We start from the raw sequence: 17,373 nt of genomic DNA on the forward strand, positions 1-17,373 counted from the left end.
GCGATCCACGCCCAGGCATGAAAATGTGCCGTTCAGACATTATACTTTTCCGTCCACACCAAAAATAATTACAGGGAACATTGCTCCCCGGGGGGGGGGGGGGAGGAGACTGGGGCGACCGACAAATATTGGGACTGCCATAGGGAGAGAACTTGGAATAATCCCAAACAAATCCCAAACAAAGTAAAGAGATATATCCTCAGAGTGCTAGTCAATGGCAGTGGCCAGTATTAAGAAGACTATTCTATTATTGCACTTTAAAATCTAGACATTGGCATTGGACCTTTTGAACTTACCCAATATATATATTTAACTTCTTAGAACTTTTATAACTTGAGAATGAACCAGCTTACTAACTAGCTTTGAGAACCAACTAGCTTACTAAGTTTACTAAGCTTGGAGTTTGGCACCCTCTTGCTGCTGCTGTTGTTTTATGCTCTTCTTTTTAGGAACTAATAGCAAATCAATTACATCTAGGCTATTTTTTATATTTTTATTTTTCTGGTATATGTATTATATATTTTTAACTTTTTAACTATTTTTAGGGATTAATGTATTTATGGTATGAATGAATGGGATTATGTTAGTAATTATTGGAATGAATGGAATATTGTGAATGGAAATGAATGGGAGGAGGGTGATAGATGGAATGGGATGGTTGGATGGGATTATAATATGTATGAAAGGAAAGAATATGATATGAATGAAATTTCAGGCACACCTGATGCTGGAAGGGCAGGAGGGGGGGCATTTATCTCTGGGGTGGCAGAGGGTCAAAATATCCCAGTCTTGCTGGGGAGAGGCAGGTATGGCGGAAGCCATGGAGCTAGCCGTTCCAGGGGAAGGAGGGATCACTGCTTAGTAGCAATCCCTTCTTCCGGCTCCATGAGCTTAACTCAAGGCACTGGTAATGAGTGTAATTCTGGCCCTGGACTCAAGCTGTTGCTACTCAATGCCAGGTCGGTGGTAAATAAAGCTCTCCTCATCCGGGATTTGACCCTGGATGAAGAGGGCGACCTGGCTTGTGTGACCGAAACCTGGCTGGGCCCGGAGGGAAGAATTCCTCTCTCTGAAATTTGCCCAGCCGGGTTTCGGATATGGCATCAGCCTCGACCCCAGGGAAGGGGGGGAGGAGTGGCTATTATAGCCAGGGAGAGCCTTTGCCTGTGTAGACTCATTGCTCCAGAGATCGTGGGTTGCGAGTCCCTCCTGGTGAAGTTGGACTTAGGGGTTCAGGTGGGCTTGTTACTCACGTACCTGCCTCCCAGCTGCGTGTCAACAGCCCTGCCTGTGCTGCTGGAGGAGGTAGCCGGGCTGGCGATAGGGTTCCCCAGGTTTTTGGTCTTGGGGGACCTTAACCTGCCGTCGCTCGGTGAAACCTCTGGGCTAGCACAGGAGTTCATGGCCACCATGACAGCCATGGATCTGACTCAAGTAGTGCAGGGTCCGACTCATGAGGGGGGCACGCACCTGACATGGTATTCCTCTCTGAGAAATTGAGTAATGATCTGAGACTAAGGGGCGTAGAAGTGCTGCCTTTGTCATGTAACTTCCTGGCTTCAATTTTTCCCCACCGGGAGGCGGAACTGATTAAGAGGTTCCGCCCCAGACGCCTGATGGACCCAGAGGCTTTCAGAGGGCGCTTGGGGTTATTCCAGATACACTCAGCCACGGTTCTGCAAGAACTGTCTTGCTGAGGCCTGGAACAAGGCTGCAGTGGAGGCTCTTGACCGGATTGTGCCGTTGCGACCTCTCTGCAGCACTAGACCCTGTAGAGCACCATGGTTCAACGAGGAGCTCTGGGAGTTGAAACGTTAGAAGAGATGTCTAGAGAAGCGATGGAGGAAGAGTAAGTCTGAATCCGATCGAACATTTGTAAGAGCTCATATTAAGACTTACAAAGTGGCGCTCAAGGCGGCAAGATGCGCGTACCATGCCGCCTTGATTGCATCAGCGGAATTTCGCTCGGCCGCTCTGTTTAGGGTGACCTGCTCCCTTCTTAACCAGGGGGGAGTTGGGGAGCCCTTGCAGAGTAGTGCCGAGGACTTTAACTCATTTTTCGCTGATAAAATCGCTCGGATCCGGGTGGACCTCAACTCTGATTGGAAAGCAGAGTCGACTGACAATGAGTCAGTCGAGGTGACTGGGGTACGTACTTGTCCACCTGTCTGGGAAGAGTTTGATCTGGTGACACCTGATGAAGTAGACAAGGCCATTGGAGCTGTGAGTTCCGTCACCTGCTTACTGGATCCATGTCCCTCCTGGCTGGTTTCGGCCAGCAGGGAGGTGACACGGAGCTGGGTCCAGGAGATTGTCAATGCTTCCTTGGGGAGTGGGTCCTTTCCAGCACCCTATAAGGAGGCGCTTGTGCGCCCTCTCCTCAAGAAACCTTCCCTGGACCCAGCCGTACTTAATAACTATCGGCCAGTCTCCAACCTTCCCTTTATGGGGAGCAATGTTGAGAAGGTGGTGGTGCTACAGCTCCAGCAGTCCTTGGAAGAAGCAGATTATCTAGGTCCACAACAGTCCGCTTTCAGGCCCGGTTACAGCACGGAAACTGCTTTGGTCACATTGATGGATGATCTCTGGCGGGCCCCAGACCAGCATTCCCCGTAAGCTGCACGCGTGCACATGCGCGCACCCCAAAATACCCCTCGTGCACCCTTTTCCATGGGCGCGCGCTCCCCATCCCCCTGCCAGCCCACGGGGGTGTGTGTGGGAGCGGGGAGGTGCCGGCAGTAGGAGGAAAGGGAGCCGCGGCTGCCCCTGCCTCCCCACAGTGCCTCTGGCCCCCTCGCGCTTCTGGCCTCTCGGCCCTGCCCCCCGCCCGATCCACCCCCTCCTCCGCCGCCTCCTGCCTTGGGGCGCGACTTCTCCCGCGGTGGCAGCTGCAGCTTCTCCTCGGGACGAAAGCACTCCCAGCCAGGGGGCTGCGAGATAGGGCTTTCTCCATGCGCTTCGGGAATGCTCGCCCCGCCCCTCTCACAGCCCCTTCGCTAGGAGTGCTTTTGTCCCGGACTTTCAGCAAGGGGGCTGCAGTAGAGGCAGGGCAGGCGTTCCTGAAGCGCTCGGAAAAAGTGCTCTCGCAGCCCCCTCGCTGACAGAGAGGAAGAGAGAAAGTAAGTGAGAAAGAGAGAGAGAGAGAAGAGGGGGGAGAGATAGCAATAGAAAGAAAGAAAACAAGAGAGAGGGAAAGAGCAAGAGGGCGAGAGAGATAGAAAGAGAGGGAGAGAGAAAGTGAGAAAAAGAGAGAGAGAGCAAGAGGGGGAGAGAGAAAGAGAGAGAAATGACTCTTGATTCAAAGCATATGGTAAAAAGCACCCAAATAATAACAGAGAAAAAAAACCCCAGCCGTTTGTGTGTGTGTGTGTGTGTGTGTGAACTCTTGAACCATTTCCAATAGCTCACTTATTATTGGAAATGGTTCAAGAGTTCACACACACACACACCACAGACACACACAGAGGGGGAGGAGACAGGGATGGAAAAAGAGGAGAAGGTAGTAATAATAGTAATAGATTTTGGTTTTGTTTTATTATTAATTTCTTTTAATAAAAAAAGAAGGGAATTTTTTCTTATTTATTTGTTTGTTTATTTATTTATTTATTTATTTATTTATTTATTTATTTATTTATTTATTTATTTATTTATACTTCTATGCTGCCCAGTCCCAAAGGGACTGTCGCTCAGACACTATACTTTTCCGCTCACAACGAAACAAAATTGGGAGGGAACATTGCTCCGGACGGGTTTATTCTCTGTCCTGGTGCTCCTTGACCTCTCAGCGGCTTTCGATACTATCGACCATGGTATACTTCTGCGCCGGCTGGAGGGGTTGGGAGTGGGAGGCACTGTTCTTCAGTGGTTCTCCTCCTACCTCTCCGGTCGGTCTCCAAGGGCATGGCGTGAGGTATCATCAGTACGCTGATGATACCAGTCAATGAAGCAGTGGAAGTGATGTGCCGGTGTCTGGAGGCTGTTGGGGCCTGGATGGGTGTCAACAGACTCAAATTCAACCCTGATAAGACAGAGTGGCTGTGGGTTTTGCCTCCCAAGGACAATTCCATCTGTCCGTCCATCACCCTGGGGGGGGAATTATTGACCCCCTCGGAGAGGGTCCGCAACTTGGGCGTCCTCCTCGATGCACAGCTCACATGAGAGAAACATCTTTCAACTGTGGCGAGGGGGGCGTTTGCCCAGGTTTGCCTGGTGCACCAGTTGCGGCCCTATTTGGACCGGGAATCACTGCTCACAGTCACTCATGCCCTCATCACCTCGAGGCTCGACTACTGTAATGCTCTCTACATGGGGCTACCTTTGAAAAGTGTTCGGAAACTTCAGATCATGCAGAATGCAGCTGGGAGAGCAATCATGGGCTTTCCCAAAAATGCCCATGTAACACCAACACTCCACAGTCTGCATTGTTTGCCGATCAGTTTCTGGTCACAATTCAAAGTGTTGGTCATCACCTATAAAGCCCTTCATGGCACCGGACCAGGGTATCTACGAGACCGCCTTCTGCCGCATGAATCCCAGCGACCGGTTAGGTTCCACAGAGTGGGTCTTCTCCGGGTCCTGTAAACAAAACAATGTCGTTTGGCGGGGCCCAGGGGAAGAGCCTTCTCTGTGGCGGCCCCGGCCCTTTGGAACCAACTCCCCCGGAGATTAGAATTGCCCCCACCCTCCTCGCCTTTCGTAAGCTCCTTAAAACCCACCTCTGCTGAGATATTCTTTCCCCCTAGGCCTTTACAATTCATGCATGGTATGTTTGTGTATATGGATGTTTGGTTTTACAATAAGGGTTTTTAGTTGTTTTAGTATTGGATTTACATGCTGTTTTTTATTACTGTTGTTAGCTGCCCCGAGTCTACGGAGAGGGGTGGAATACAAATCCAATAAATAAATAAAATAAATAAATAAATACAGACTGGCAATACACAACAGGGAAAGAAGCCAAAGAAATCCCATTATCATCTGTCAGCATGACTAAGGCAGAAACAAGAAATTTAATTACAGGAGGGAAGAAAGGATGTGGGCCTATTACACGTGCAATGACCTAATTGAGTGACTTACATAAAAACAAGCAGCTCTTCAATGAGGATTTTACGCTCTGACAAAGTCAGTAGTTTAGTAGTTTTTTAGTAGTTTAGTAATTTTAAATAAATTTTAAACAATCATAATGGCTATTGCCTCTTCATTTAGAGACAAGTATGCATCTAACGTCTGTGGTTAAAAGAAAACAGAAATGGGGACAGGCCTAGATATTTGAGTTAATATCATTACAGAGATACTAAAATATCAGCAAGATGAAAGGCTTTGATTAATTAAGACAAAAAAGAACAGAAGGAGACAAAAAGTAAAGATAAGCTAGAATGGAAAAGGAATGAAAGAGACGAAAATAAGAGTTATTGTAAGAGGGTTGGTAGACTAAGTGCTACAGTCCCCAGAAGAGGCACATTCACCTCAAAATTTTTCAGAATATGTAGAGTGTGGAGATAATATCAAGGACATAAATATTCCCCAAAATTTTGAGAATTTATGGAGTCTTCCAGCAAGAGAAGTAGTGGATTGTTCCTATGTGAAAGAAATAATTGTATACAGATATAATTAAGTGAAAGCAGTAAACTAAAAGATGGCATTGGGAAGAGCTGCAGTTGTTAACAGCTGTGGGAAACATGGACAATAGTGCTTGATACTTATATTTCAACTTCTTAATCTTACATATTTAAAAGAAAGATTCATTTTCAAAATATTCTTATGCAAATATGTTACAAATCTACAATATTTGTTAAATATTATTTACAAAAATATAAATATTAAGTCAATGACATGAATGTAAAGAAATAAAAAATCAGTAAAGTCATGTCTCTTGTCCAGTCATGTCCAGGTTTACGGAATGTAGCTCATTTCTCTTTCTTTGCTGAAGAGGCCTAGGATTGTCCTAAGATACTTCCGTGGTCATTTCCCATTGAAGTGGTACCAATTTGCATGCTTTCTAACTGTTAGGTAGGCAGGAACAGGGGAAAATAATGGAGATAACTCCATTGTGGACTGCTCGGGTCATGAATCTGTTCTGTCAGCTTTCTAGCTGACAAGCTCAGCGTCTTAAAGTTTATAAAAGAAATTATATACATTAAGTTTTCTATGCTGATTTCAGCCTTTTCAGCCTTATAGCTCTTGTAAAAGTTCAGGATAAGAGTATAAAGTTAATAAGTTAAAATTAATTTGATGGAATTTATGAGTTGGGCTCTGTGTTTTAAGGGCCAATATGCCTTTTAAAAGAGAAACATGGCAGGGTTTTTTTTTTGCCTGATCATTTTCTGCTTTTTGAAGGAAATCTGACAGCTGTGTTTGTTAATTCAGATATTTGTGTGAAGAGAACTGAAGTAATGAGAAGTCATCATGGAAGTTCAATCCCATTGCTCTGCCAAAAATGAGAAGAAAAAGGTTGAGAATCCCATAATAAAATACTCTGCTCGAACAAGGGTCAGTGAGAAAGCTGCAGCCTCCAGCACAACATCTAATGGTAAGTAACATGCAAATTGAATTATTTGACTTGGATTCAATTCTTGTTTTCAAATAAAACTAAAGTTAATAAGCAGGGATTTTATGGATGGGGGAGGAATGGGAAAACCTACTTACCAGAATGAGACCTGTTCTGGAATCAGATTTTAAGGTTTTCCCCCCCAAATTAATCAGTTTGAGTGATTAATAGTGATATTTATTATGGAAAATTCCTGTTGTGGTACTTTTTAAAATAATCATAATGGGAAAAATATAAAATACTTGGTATTTTACTATGGAAATTATTTATCCTGGTTAAATAATAGTTTAATATAAAAGAAATAACAGAAGCCCTGTCAAAAATTAATAAGAGGTTTTCATCTTCTTTGAAAAACAAAAAATAAACAATTCTCATCCATTATAAATACCCTCTCTACCAAATCTGCATATCTTGGATTGCTTTAATTGCGGAAGAGAAAACAATTACATTTCAAAGAAAACAAGCTTAGTTTTAGAAATTTGAATATGTAATTTACAGAAATTGCTTTGGACTACATTACAATACTGTAAGATAAACCACGGGCAGAATGATTAATAGAAGAGATTAGGGGATTTGCAGTGTAAGATATCAGATAGTGCTTGATTTTCTTCTTTCTGCTTGAATTTCCTTCATAATTTCATCATAAAACTGATGAATCTGTTTTATAAAATTATTATTTCTTTTTCTTACTTGTGCTTTATAATAACCAACATAAAATGAAATTCAAATTCAAATTCAAGGGTCCCTCCCCCAAAGGGGTTTATATTATATCAAATGGATTAAATTAATTTAAGCTATGTATTGTCTAAATATATTGGTCCTAACAGTTGTAGGAACTTTGAAGTATTGTATAATGTTATTGAAGGTTTTTAGATCGAATATATCTATCTCTTTATCTTTACTTTGGGAACCACTGCTTAGGAAGACCTTACTTCAGTTTTGGAAAAGCAAAGTCCCTATCTTTTGTAGCCCTAAGCACTGTTGACTCTAAAGTGTGCTGCCGTGCGCCCAAAACTAACCCCCCACGCACCCTTTTCCAAGGCTGTGCAAGAAGCTAGGCGTTGGAGTTGGGGGTGGGGAACAACAAAAGTGCCGAGGCTGGCAAAAGTCAGTTTAAATGTCAGGCGCACATCCGCGCGCACTCCCCATCTCCTGCCACCCTGCGGGGGGGCAGGGAGGCGCCAGCAGTAGATATACACGGAAGGAAAGGGAACCGCGGCTGTCTCCCAGGCGCCTCCGGCCTCCTCGTGTCCCTGGCATCTCACCGCTGCCCCCCGCCCAATCCGACTCTCTCTCCGGCTTTCTCCTCCTCTGCCTTCCACCTTGGGGCACGGCTTTGCCCGCAGCAGTGGCTGCAGCGGTGGTGACGGCTGCGACTTCTCGTCCTCATCCGGCCGCTAGTGAAGGGGCTGCAAGCGGGGCGGGGCAAGCTTCCTCGAAGCGCTCAGAGAAAAGCCTCTCACAGCTGGAGCGCTTTTGGAAAGCCTGCCCTTATTTTCAAAATAAGAAAAACCTTCCCCGGCCTCCAGAGAAGAAAGGAAGAGAGAGAAAGTGAGAAAAAGAGAGAGAGAAAGAGGGGGAGAGATAAAGAGAGAGAAAGAAAGCAAGAGAGAGAGAGAGAAGAGAGGAAGGAAGAGAGAAAGAGAGAGGAAGAAAGCAAGAGAGAGAGTGAGAGAGAAAGCAAGAGAGAGAAGAGAGTGTGTGTGAGAGAGAGAACGAGAGAGAGGAAGAAAGCAAGAGGGAGAGAGAGAGAGAAAGAAAGAAAGAGAAAGCAAGAGAGAGAGAGTGAGAGAAAAAGAAAGCAAGAGAGAGAGAGAAGAGAGGAAGGAAGAGAGAGAGAAAGAGAGGAAGAAAGAGAGAGAGAGTGAGAGAGAGAAAGAAAGCAAGATAGAGAGAAGAGAGTGAGAGAGAGAGTGAGAGAGAGGAAGAAAGCAAGAGGGAGAGAGAGAAAAAAAGAAAGAGAGAAAGCAAGAAAGAGTGTGAGAGAGAAAAAGAAAGCAAGAGAGAAAGAGAGAGAGAAAGAAAGCAAGAGAGAGAGAGAAAAAAAGAAAGAGAGAGAGAGGAAGGAAGAGAGAGAGAGAAATGATAGAAAAAAGGGGAGAAAAAAAGAAATGAGAAAATGACTGAGGCAGAGAATGAGAGTAAAGAGAAAAACAGAGAGAAGTGACTCTTGATTTAAAGCATATGATAAAAAGCACTTAAATAATAACAGAGAAAAACCCCCCAGCCCTCACCTGTTTTTGGAAATGGTTCAAGAGTTCACACACACACACACACACACACACACAAGGGGGGAGGACAGAGGGATTGGAAAAAGAGAGAAGTGAGAGAGGGAGGGAATGAGAGAAAAAGGGAGGAAGAGGGAGAAATGAGAAACAAATGAGACAGAAAAGAGGGAGTGACAGGAGAGGTACCCAGAAATGAGAACAGTGGTAGAAATTTGAGGAGGGATGATTGATTATTAAATATGGATTGACTATGGAATATTGGTAAAAGATATATTTAGGTGTTTAATATTAGGATGTATTAATTTTAAAAATTGGGTTAGAATTTTAGAACTATACAGAGTTACATAGGTAAAATTAATGGAAGATGCATATGATAAATAAGGGGTTTATGATATGTACTGTATGATTTTATGAGTTTGCATTATGAATTTAAAATATACTTGGAAATGTAGAATATTGATGAAAGTTAATAATAGTAAATGCTAAGTGCCTGAAAATTAATTGAGCTTGGAAATATTGAATGAAATTATGGAAAAGTATAATTTATGGAAATATATTAATTGATGCATTGGTGTTCAGATAGATTTTCATAGTATTACTAGATTACTATAATGCTATGATAAATATTTAAGAAATGAAGGTTTTAAAGCATGGATTAATTAATAGTTGTGTTTTTGGTTTTGCTGGCTGTTTTAGTTTTAATAGTAATAGATTTTGGTTTTGTTTCATTATTAATTCCTTTTAATAAAAAAGAAGGGAATTTTTTCCTATTTATTTATTTGTTTGTTTGCTTATTTGTTTGTTTGTTTATTTATTTATACTTCTTTGCCGCCCAGTCAAAAAAGGGACTGCCACTCATACACTATACTTTTCTGCCCACACCGAAAAAAAATTAGAGGGAACATTGGCCCTAAGACAGTGATATCAAACTCGGTTTCATTGAGGGCTGCATCAGGGTTGTGTTTGATCTCAGAGGGCTGGGGGCAGTGTTCCCTCTAGAAAAGTATAATGTCTGAACAGCACATTTCCATGCCTGGGCATGGATCGGTTAGAAACAAAAGGGGGGTCACGTGACCTCAGGACACAGCAACGGTCATAAAAATGAAACAGCAACAAAGTTTTGATCCTCCGATCATCGGGCTGCTACGAAGGTCCTAAGTGTGAAAAAGGGGCATAAGTCACTTTTTTCAGGGCCGTTGCGACTTTGAACGGTCAGTAAATGAACCAATGAGGCCAACGTTTCTAGCTCCTGAGTAAGATGGTTATTAAGTGAGTTCTACTTCACTTTACCACCTTTCTTGCCACAGTTGTTAAGTGAATACCTGCAGCTGCTTGAACATCCCAAAAGATGTTCACATAATCCTGGGACATGGCCACCATCATAACTAACTTGTCAAGTGTCCAAAGTTTGATCCAATAACCCCTTTATTTTTCTAACAAAATCCTTTCTTCCTAGAAGGAAGAATAGAAAGAATAAAATGGAAAAGGGGATTAAAATGGGATACAAAAAAATAAAAAAGAAAAGGGTTTGGTTCAAAGTTCTGCTCAAATTGAAAAAATTGGAGTTTGAGAAGGGTTGATTAAGCTTGGAGTATTGTTTTGTTCCCTCTTTTTTAATTTCTATTTTTCTATTTAGATATATGAATTTAGGAATTGCTGATCTGCTTTAATAAAGTTAGAAGTATTGATTATAATAAGATATGCAGTAGGTGATACTGATTTGGATTAATGCATAAATGGAATTGAATTAAGCACTTTGGCATACTAGTTAATAAGTTAGAAACATAACTGGTGTACTTTTTGAAGGAACATTAAGGAGGGAATTCAACTAAAAGAAAATGTATGTACCGTATTTTTCGCTCCATAAGACGCAGTTTTTTTCCTCCCAAAGTAGGAAGAAAAATCAGCCCCATCTTATGGAGCGAAGATGCAGGCAGGGAGGGGGAGGAGGCTGCGAACTCGGAAGCGCCATCCCGCCGGCTGGCTGGCTAGCTGCTGCCTGGCCCCCTCCGCACCACCAGCGGCGCTCCCCCCGCCAGCCAGCCAGCCAAGCCCCGCGCCCGCCAGAACCGGCTCCTTGCTCTTCCCCCGCCGCCCGCCGTGTTTGCAGGAGATGGGAAGGGTCGGGCGGCCCGCCAAGGCCAGGAGGGACCCCGCTGCCCCCCCTTCCCTCTCTCCGCCCGCCGCTGAGCCTCCTTGACGCCGAGAGGAAATGCCGGCAAAGGCTTTTCTCAGCGGAGGTCTTCAATGTCGGGGGCGCACGGGCGGTTGCGTGCGCTTTCTATCTCCCTGGTAGCCCACTCGGAATACAGTATTCAAAATAAGAAAAGCCTTTGCCGGCAAAGGTTTTTCTTATTTTGAATATTCCGAGTGGGCTAGCAGGGAGATAGGGAGCGCGCGCAACCGCCCGTGCGCCCCTGACATTGAAGACCTCCGCTGAGAAAAGCCTTTGCCGGCATTTCCTCTCGGCTTTTCTCAGCGGAGGTCTTCAATGTCGGGGGCGCACGGGCGGTTGCGCGCGCTCCCTATCTCCCTGCTAGCCCACTCGGAATATTCAAAATAAGAAAAGCCTTTGCCGGCAAAGGTTTTTCTTATTTTGAATATTCCGAGTGGGCTAGCAGGGAGATAGGGAGCGCGCGCAACCGCCCGAGCGCCCCCGACATTGAATATCACCTTCGCCGGCCCCGTCACCGCTGAGAAGAACGGAGAGAGAACGAGAGTGAGTGAGAGCAACAGACAGCAAGATAGAGAGAAAGTGAGAAAGAGAGAGTGAGAGAAAGGGGGGGAGAGAAAGAGATAGCAAGAGAGAGAGAGAACAAGAGAAAGAAAGAGCGTGAGAAAGAAAAAAAGAGAGAAAGAGTGAGAGAGAGAGAAAGAAAGCAAAAGAGACAGAAAGAAAACAAGAGAGAGAAAGTGAGAAGAAGAGAGAGAAAGAGGGGGAGAGAGAGAGAAAGAGAGGGAGAGGGAGAAAGAGAGAGAGGGAGAGGGGGGAGAGAAAGAGAGAGGGAGAGGGGGGAGAGATAGCAAGAGAGGGAGAGAAAGAGAGAGGGAAAGGGGGAGAGAGGGGGGAGAGAAAGAGAGAGGGAGGGAGAGAGAGGAGATAAAGGAAGAGGAGAGAGAGAAAGGAAGAGAAAGAAAGAAAGAGGGATAGAAAGAGAGAGAGTGAGAGATGCTCAGTGAGCCTTTCTTTGAAGTTGCCTTTCTTTCTTTCTTTCTTTCTCTTTCTTTCTTTTTCTCTCTTGCTCTCTTGCTCTTTCATTCTTTTTTCTTTCTCTTGCTTTCTTTCTTTCTCTTGCTTTCTCTCCTTCCTTCCCTCCTTCCATTTCTTTCATTCCCCCTCTCTATTTTTATTTCTCTTTCATTTTCTTTCTTTCTTGCTCTTTTTCTTTCTCTCTTTTACCTTCCCTTCCTCTATTTCTTCTTTTCTTTCTCCTTCCTACCTTCTTCCCTCCCTCCCTCCCTCCAGTCCTTCCTCTCTTACTCTCCCCTTTCATAAGTTTCCTTGCTTCCTTCCTCTGTTCCTGTCCCTTCCCCCTTTCTTTCTTTCCTTCCTTCCTTTCCTCCCTCCATTTCTTGCTTTCCTTTTCCTTCCTCCCTTCTTTCCTCCCTCACTCCCTTCTTTCACTCCTTCCTCTCTTCCTCTCCCCTTTTTGGCTTAAAATATTTTTTTTCTATTTTCCTCCTCTAAAATCTAGGTGCGTCTTATCAGCAGGTGCGTCTTATAGAGAGAAAAATACGGTAACTGGATGACAAAATTAGAAAAAAAAACTTGCAACTTTTGGGATGTATTAGTTACTAAGAAAATACTGCATTTTATTCATGGAAAATTAGATGGTACATTGTATTGTTTGAATATATGTTGAGAGAAAAAATAATTATCCCCCCCAAAAAAAGTCCTTCCACCCTCTTTCCCTCCATTCATTTCATTCTTCCTCCTTCCTCCCTCCATTTCTCCTTCCTTCCTTCCTTCCTTCCTTCCTTCCTTCCTTCCTTCCTTCCTCTCCACTTCTCTCTTTCCCTCCCTCTCTTTCCCTTTTCTTTCTTTCTCTCTCTTTTCCCTTTCTCTCATTCTCTCCTTCCAGGTCTCTCATTCCTGTGTCCTCTCCCTCTCTCCCCACTTCACTCTCTCATTTGTTTATCTCTCCTCCCTTATGTGTCCAATCACACTTGGCCAATAAAGAAATAAAGGAAGGATCGTCCCAGAGCAGATTCCATTGGCTCCAAAACGGGGGTGGGGGGAGACACCCGTCCGTGTTGGAGGGAAACGGGGTGGGGAAGAGACATGCTGCCAGGCACTTGGCTCCAGCCCCTCCCGCCTTTTCATCCTCCCTCTCCAAAGCTTCGTCCTCCCTGTCCAACCCCCCCCCTCTCCAAAGTTTCACAACTCCTCCCATTGTCTCAGCACTCACGATGGACAGCTCGCATCTCTTTTGACTACCGGATTCTCCACTTCAAAATACAGGAAGTGGTGGGGGGAGGCAATCTTCCAGGCCCTGCTTTAAATCCCCTCTGGAGGCTTTTGAGACTCCTTCACAGCGATCGGGTGGTTGCTGTCAGCAGATGGCTTTGCTGGCCGTCGCTGGTCTTGACGTCAGGGGGCTCCTGCTGCCCTGACCGCTGTGCTCCCCTTGTGCCATGGGGGGGGCACGTGCAAGCCCCTTGCCTCCACCACCTCCTTTTCCACCGCCCTGCTGCATGAGCCCGTTTACAAGGGGCTGGTGGAAGACCCAATGTCGCTTTTGCTAAAGGTAGGGAAAAAAAAGAGTATAAGTGACATCGGATTTTCCACCAGCCCCTTGTAAACAGGCTCAGGCAGCGGGGCGGTGGAAGAGGAGTCAGTGGAGGCAAGGGGCTTGCACGCGCCCCCCCTGCGGCACAGGGGCTTGCTGACATCAAGGCCGCCCGGGGAAGCGGCATGCAGCGACAGAGCTGGAGAAGCCGGGCGGGGCTTAGAGCCCAAGGGGCGCCGGCTCCATCGCGCTGGCATGGAAAACTCTGGACTGAGTTTGGTTTTCCCCTGCGCCCCATTGGGCTGCGTGGGTTAGAGGGAACATTGGCGGGGGTGAGGCATACGTATGAGGTGTGGTCATGGTGGCTGTGGATGGGATGGGCATGGCCATAGTGATTATGGCAGGTGATGCGTATGGGGAGGCACCTATGGTAACCAAGTGCTAAGGCAGGACTTCCCTGAGAATCTCCCTCACTCTCATTTTAAAGGTAATCCTAGAGTTACATTTGTAACCCAATAATTCATTTGATTGAATCACATTAATCCTGCCCTGCTTTCCCCAATGCATTTGTTAATCAAATGTGCAGGTCATTAAATGTGCATGAGGTAGTAGGCAAGAGCATGAGGAGGCTATTGCTGGAGCAGACCAACCAAGGCCTCCCTCAGTCCACAAAGATACCTCATGCTCTCCTGAAGTCCCCACAATTGCTTCCCCCCACATCATGTCCCCACAGACTGGGCCTGCTTTGCTCCCACCGCATTTCTCATGGATTACTTACTTTTTGAAGATCTCCAGAGCTTCAGAAAAGGCTAACCCACTGGCAGAGAAGACAAAGTATTATTCAGATGATGGCAAATCTGTAAGAATATGAAATCTAAGGAAATAATTTTCACCAGTTCCTGATAAAAGACTTTGGCTAGGCCAGAGCCATGTGGCCAGGGGAGCTCTGGTAATAGAAAAGGCCTCCTGCTTCAGGGATTGAGGCAGCAGCAGCAGCAGCAGCTAGTCAACAAGGAGTTTGCTTCTTTTGTCTCATCAGGCTGAATTGGAAGCCCCTTGTTGATTGACTGCCACACCCGAATCCCTGAAGTTGCTCATTCAAACTAACCAGTCAGCAGCAATCAGGAGGCTGCTCCTCGCTGGCCAGAATGGCCCCAAACTAAGGCTGTAGGCCCTCATAGCAGAAAAGTTATTTAGAGGGGAATATCTGTTTGCCTTATTTCTCACATTCTTACAGCTTCATGGGCCTCTAAATTAAAGACTTTGGCTTCTCTGTCACGTGGATCAGCCTCTTTTGGAGCTCTTCAAAAAGTAATTTCAGTAAAGCCATGGGAAATAGGGAGGGAAGGTCCAGATGTGGCCCATGGAAGTTCCATTTTGGCCTGTAACAAGTCTGGGGCGGCCTCTCCAAACAGAGTCTTGAAAAGCTAGATATGGCCCATAGAGGTTCCATTTTGGCCTGAAACGGACTGGGGACTATGTTCCCTCTAAGCTGCGCAGTTGGGGACTTCCAGGTGAGGAACGAGCCACGTCAGGTCGATGTGGATAGAGCTCCGTCCCTGTCGATCCTTTTTTCACGATTGGGGGATCGCAATTGTGATTTGAGCGACCTTGGAGGGTTCAACCTGGAACAGGGGGTCGTCTGGTCCTGAGGGGCTGTATGCCACTGCCCCAGAGGGGGAGAACAACCCCGCAGCCCCAAATTATGAAGAACCGCGCTACGGCTGGGTCGCGGCCATAGCGGCTTGCTCACGAAGGAGGGAGCATTAATAATCCACAGAAGTCAACGGAATAAAGATCATCAGAAAAGAAGAAAGCAAGCACAGAACAAGGTATACTGTTTTGTTTTTCATAACAACAAGGAAAATAAAAGAACTAGAAAATAAAAAAGGTGAACAAAGAAAAGTTTTTCTTTCTCTCTAAGTAATATCCTTGGGCATAAATACAAGCTACAACCAGATCTATTTTCTTTCCTAACTTTACCTATTTACTGTTTTTACAAACAACTAAACTCTAAGAGAAAGATATATCCTTTAATACTTCTCATCCCTGGAAGAACAACAAATTCAATTTGTAATAGGGGATGAAATTTAAATTAAAGGGGAATTTAATCGCCTGAAAACACTGTATTTGACTATAACTGATGACTTCCGGCTATAGAAGAATGATCTGTCTTTTAAAAAAAATGGAATTTTAAAATTAAATATATCAAGAAAATATATTTGACCTTGGGAAACACTGATAAACCTTTTTAAAATTTTTAACTTTATTATGAGATAAAGCAACTTAACTCAACTTGATTCTACAGTATAAAACGGACTTTGGTGATTTGGAGGATTTCGTAGAGGGACTATTTTACAAACAGCTGCACTGTAGGAATAATGGACCAAAAAGACTAGACATTTCCTTTTTTTCATTTTTATCACTCATTGTTTCTTCCCCCCCTTTTTTTCTTATTGATAGTGATAGAGGGTTGTGGATTGAGTTTAGGTTTTTTTCCCCTCTTTTGGGACTTGGATTTTGAGTTGCTTCGCTCTTAAGGACTAAAAAACAACTGAATGAAGATATAAGACTTTAAGGACCTAAGGACTTAAAAATGACTTGAATGACTAAATTTTGAAAACCTTATTTTTCTTTTTTTTAATTACCTGGGATTATTTATATTGAACATATTACTTAAATGCTTATTGTTTTTCATTTTTTTTCTTTTAGATTTTTACATTTACATTTTTAATATTTTTATATTTACAATTTTTACATTATATTTTTCTTTCCTTTTTGGATACATCACATATTAGGGTTTTCTTTGTTTCATTTTTATTACAGATAGTTAAGGTATAGAATGAGGTGTTAGATTTTTTTTATTTCCCCCCCTCTCGATCTGATGTACCCCAAATTTTTTTTATTGTTCTTCTCCTTTCCCTTATCTTTTTTCTTTTTTTTTCTCTCCTGTGGATATTTTCTATCAATTTCAGATTAACTGATTAATTATATATTACTTTATTCTTTCTCTTTTTTTATTTTTTATTTCCTAATATATTTCTCAATTATATTTTATTTAATTTTATTTTTCTAAATTTTACTTTACACATCAATTCACAGAGAATTGTATAGATTGAATGCTTGATAGTATATGCTTGATATATTGATTTATTGCTGAGAAAAGAATTAATTAATTTAGAGTGTATTTTAAAAATTGTTAAAACAGTTTAATCTTCTTTATTTTTTCCCTTCTATTAAGTCTTTTGTTCTCTTGATTAATTATAGTACTCCTCCTTTGAGTGTCTAGCCCTTTCACAGTAATTTTTATAATATTATTACTTAGTCGTTTGAAATAATATAATCTTGCTATTAATTATTATATTTTAATAACATAGAAATAAGTTAAGACATTGTATAAAATTTGATTTTTGGCTGTAAATTCTTGGAGACATGAAAGGCTTTTCTAGGTCACAAAGTACGACTACTATCACAACAACAAAAAAACCAGGCATCTAGACCAACTTCTACTCCAAAAGTATCTCCAGTATCATCCCCACTACAACAAAGATCAATAACAACAATGTTGGCCAAGGATAAAGAAAAAGAAAAGGAGAAAACTTCTATGGAATTAAACTTTCAGACTATCCAAGATACTTTGGCCACCATTCAAGATTTCATGCAGAAAACCCAAATCTCAATGGATACAAATAGAGAAGAAGTGAAAAAATATCTGGAAGAAATGAAAAATGAAATGGGCGATCTGAAAACCGAAATTGCTGATTTCAAAACAGATGGGAGATGTTAAAAGCGAAATAGGAGAAGTAAAAGGAAGTATGGAGGAGATGGATGGGAACATAAAAGTTATACAACAAAATTTACATGAGAATGA

At 43.4% G+C, this 17,373-nt stretch overlaps 1 protein-coding gene across 1 annotated transcript in view; it reads left to right on the forward strand.

Moving 5' to 3' along the window:
* Nucleotides 1–17,373, forward strand: part of GLI3 (GLI family zinc finger 3) — a 407,618-nt gene that overhangs the window by 20,516 nt on the left and 369,729 nt on the right. Inside the window, exon 3 of the mRNA XM_070728251.1 lies at nt 6,364–6,526. Within this exon, the coding sequence (XP_070584352.1) occupies nt 6,403–6,526 (124 nt within the window). The 5' untranslated portion in view covers nt 6,364–6,402. The remainder of the gene's footprint in view (nt 1–6,363; nt 6,527–17,373) is intronic.

Source organism: Erythrolamprus reginae, chromosome Z (genome assembly GCF_031021105.1).
Source record: "Erythrolamprus reginae isolate rEryReg1 chromosome Z, rEryReg1.hap1, whole genome shotgun sequence".
Lineage (NCBI taxonomy): Eukaryota > Metazoa > Chordata > Lepidosauria > Squamata > Dipsadidae > Erythrolamprus > Erythrolamprus reginae.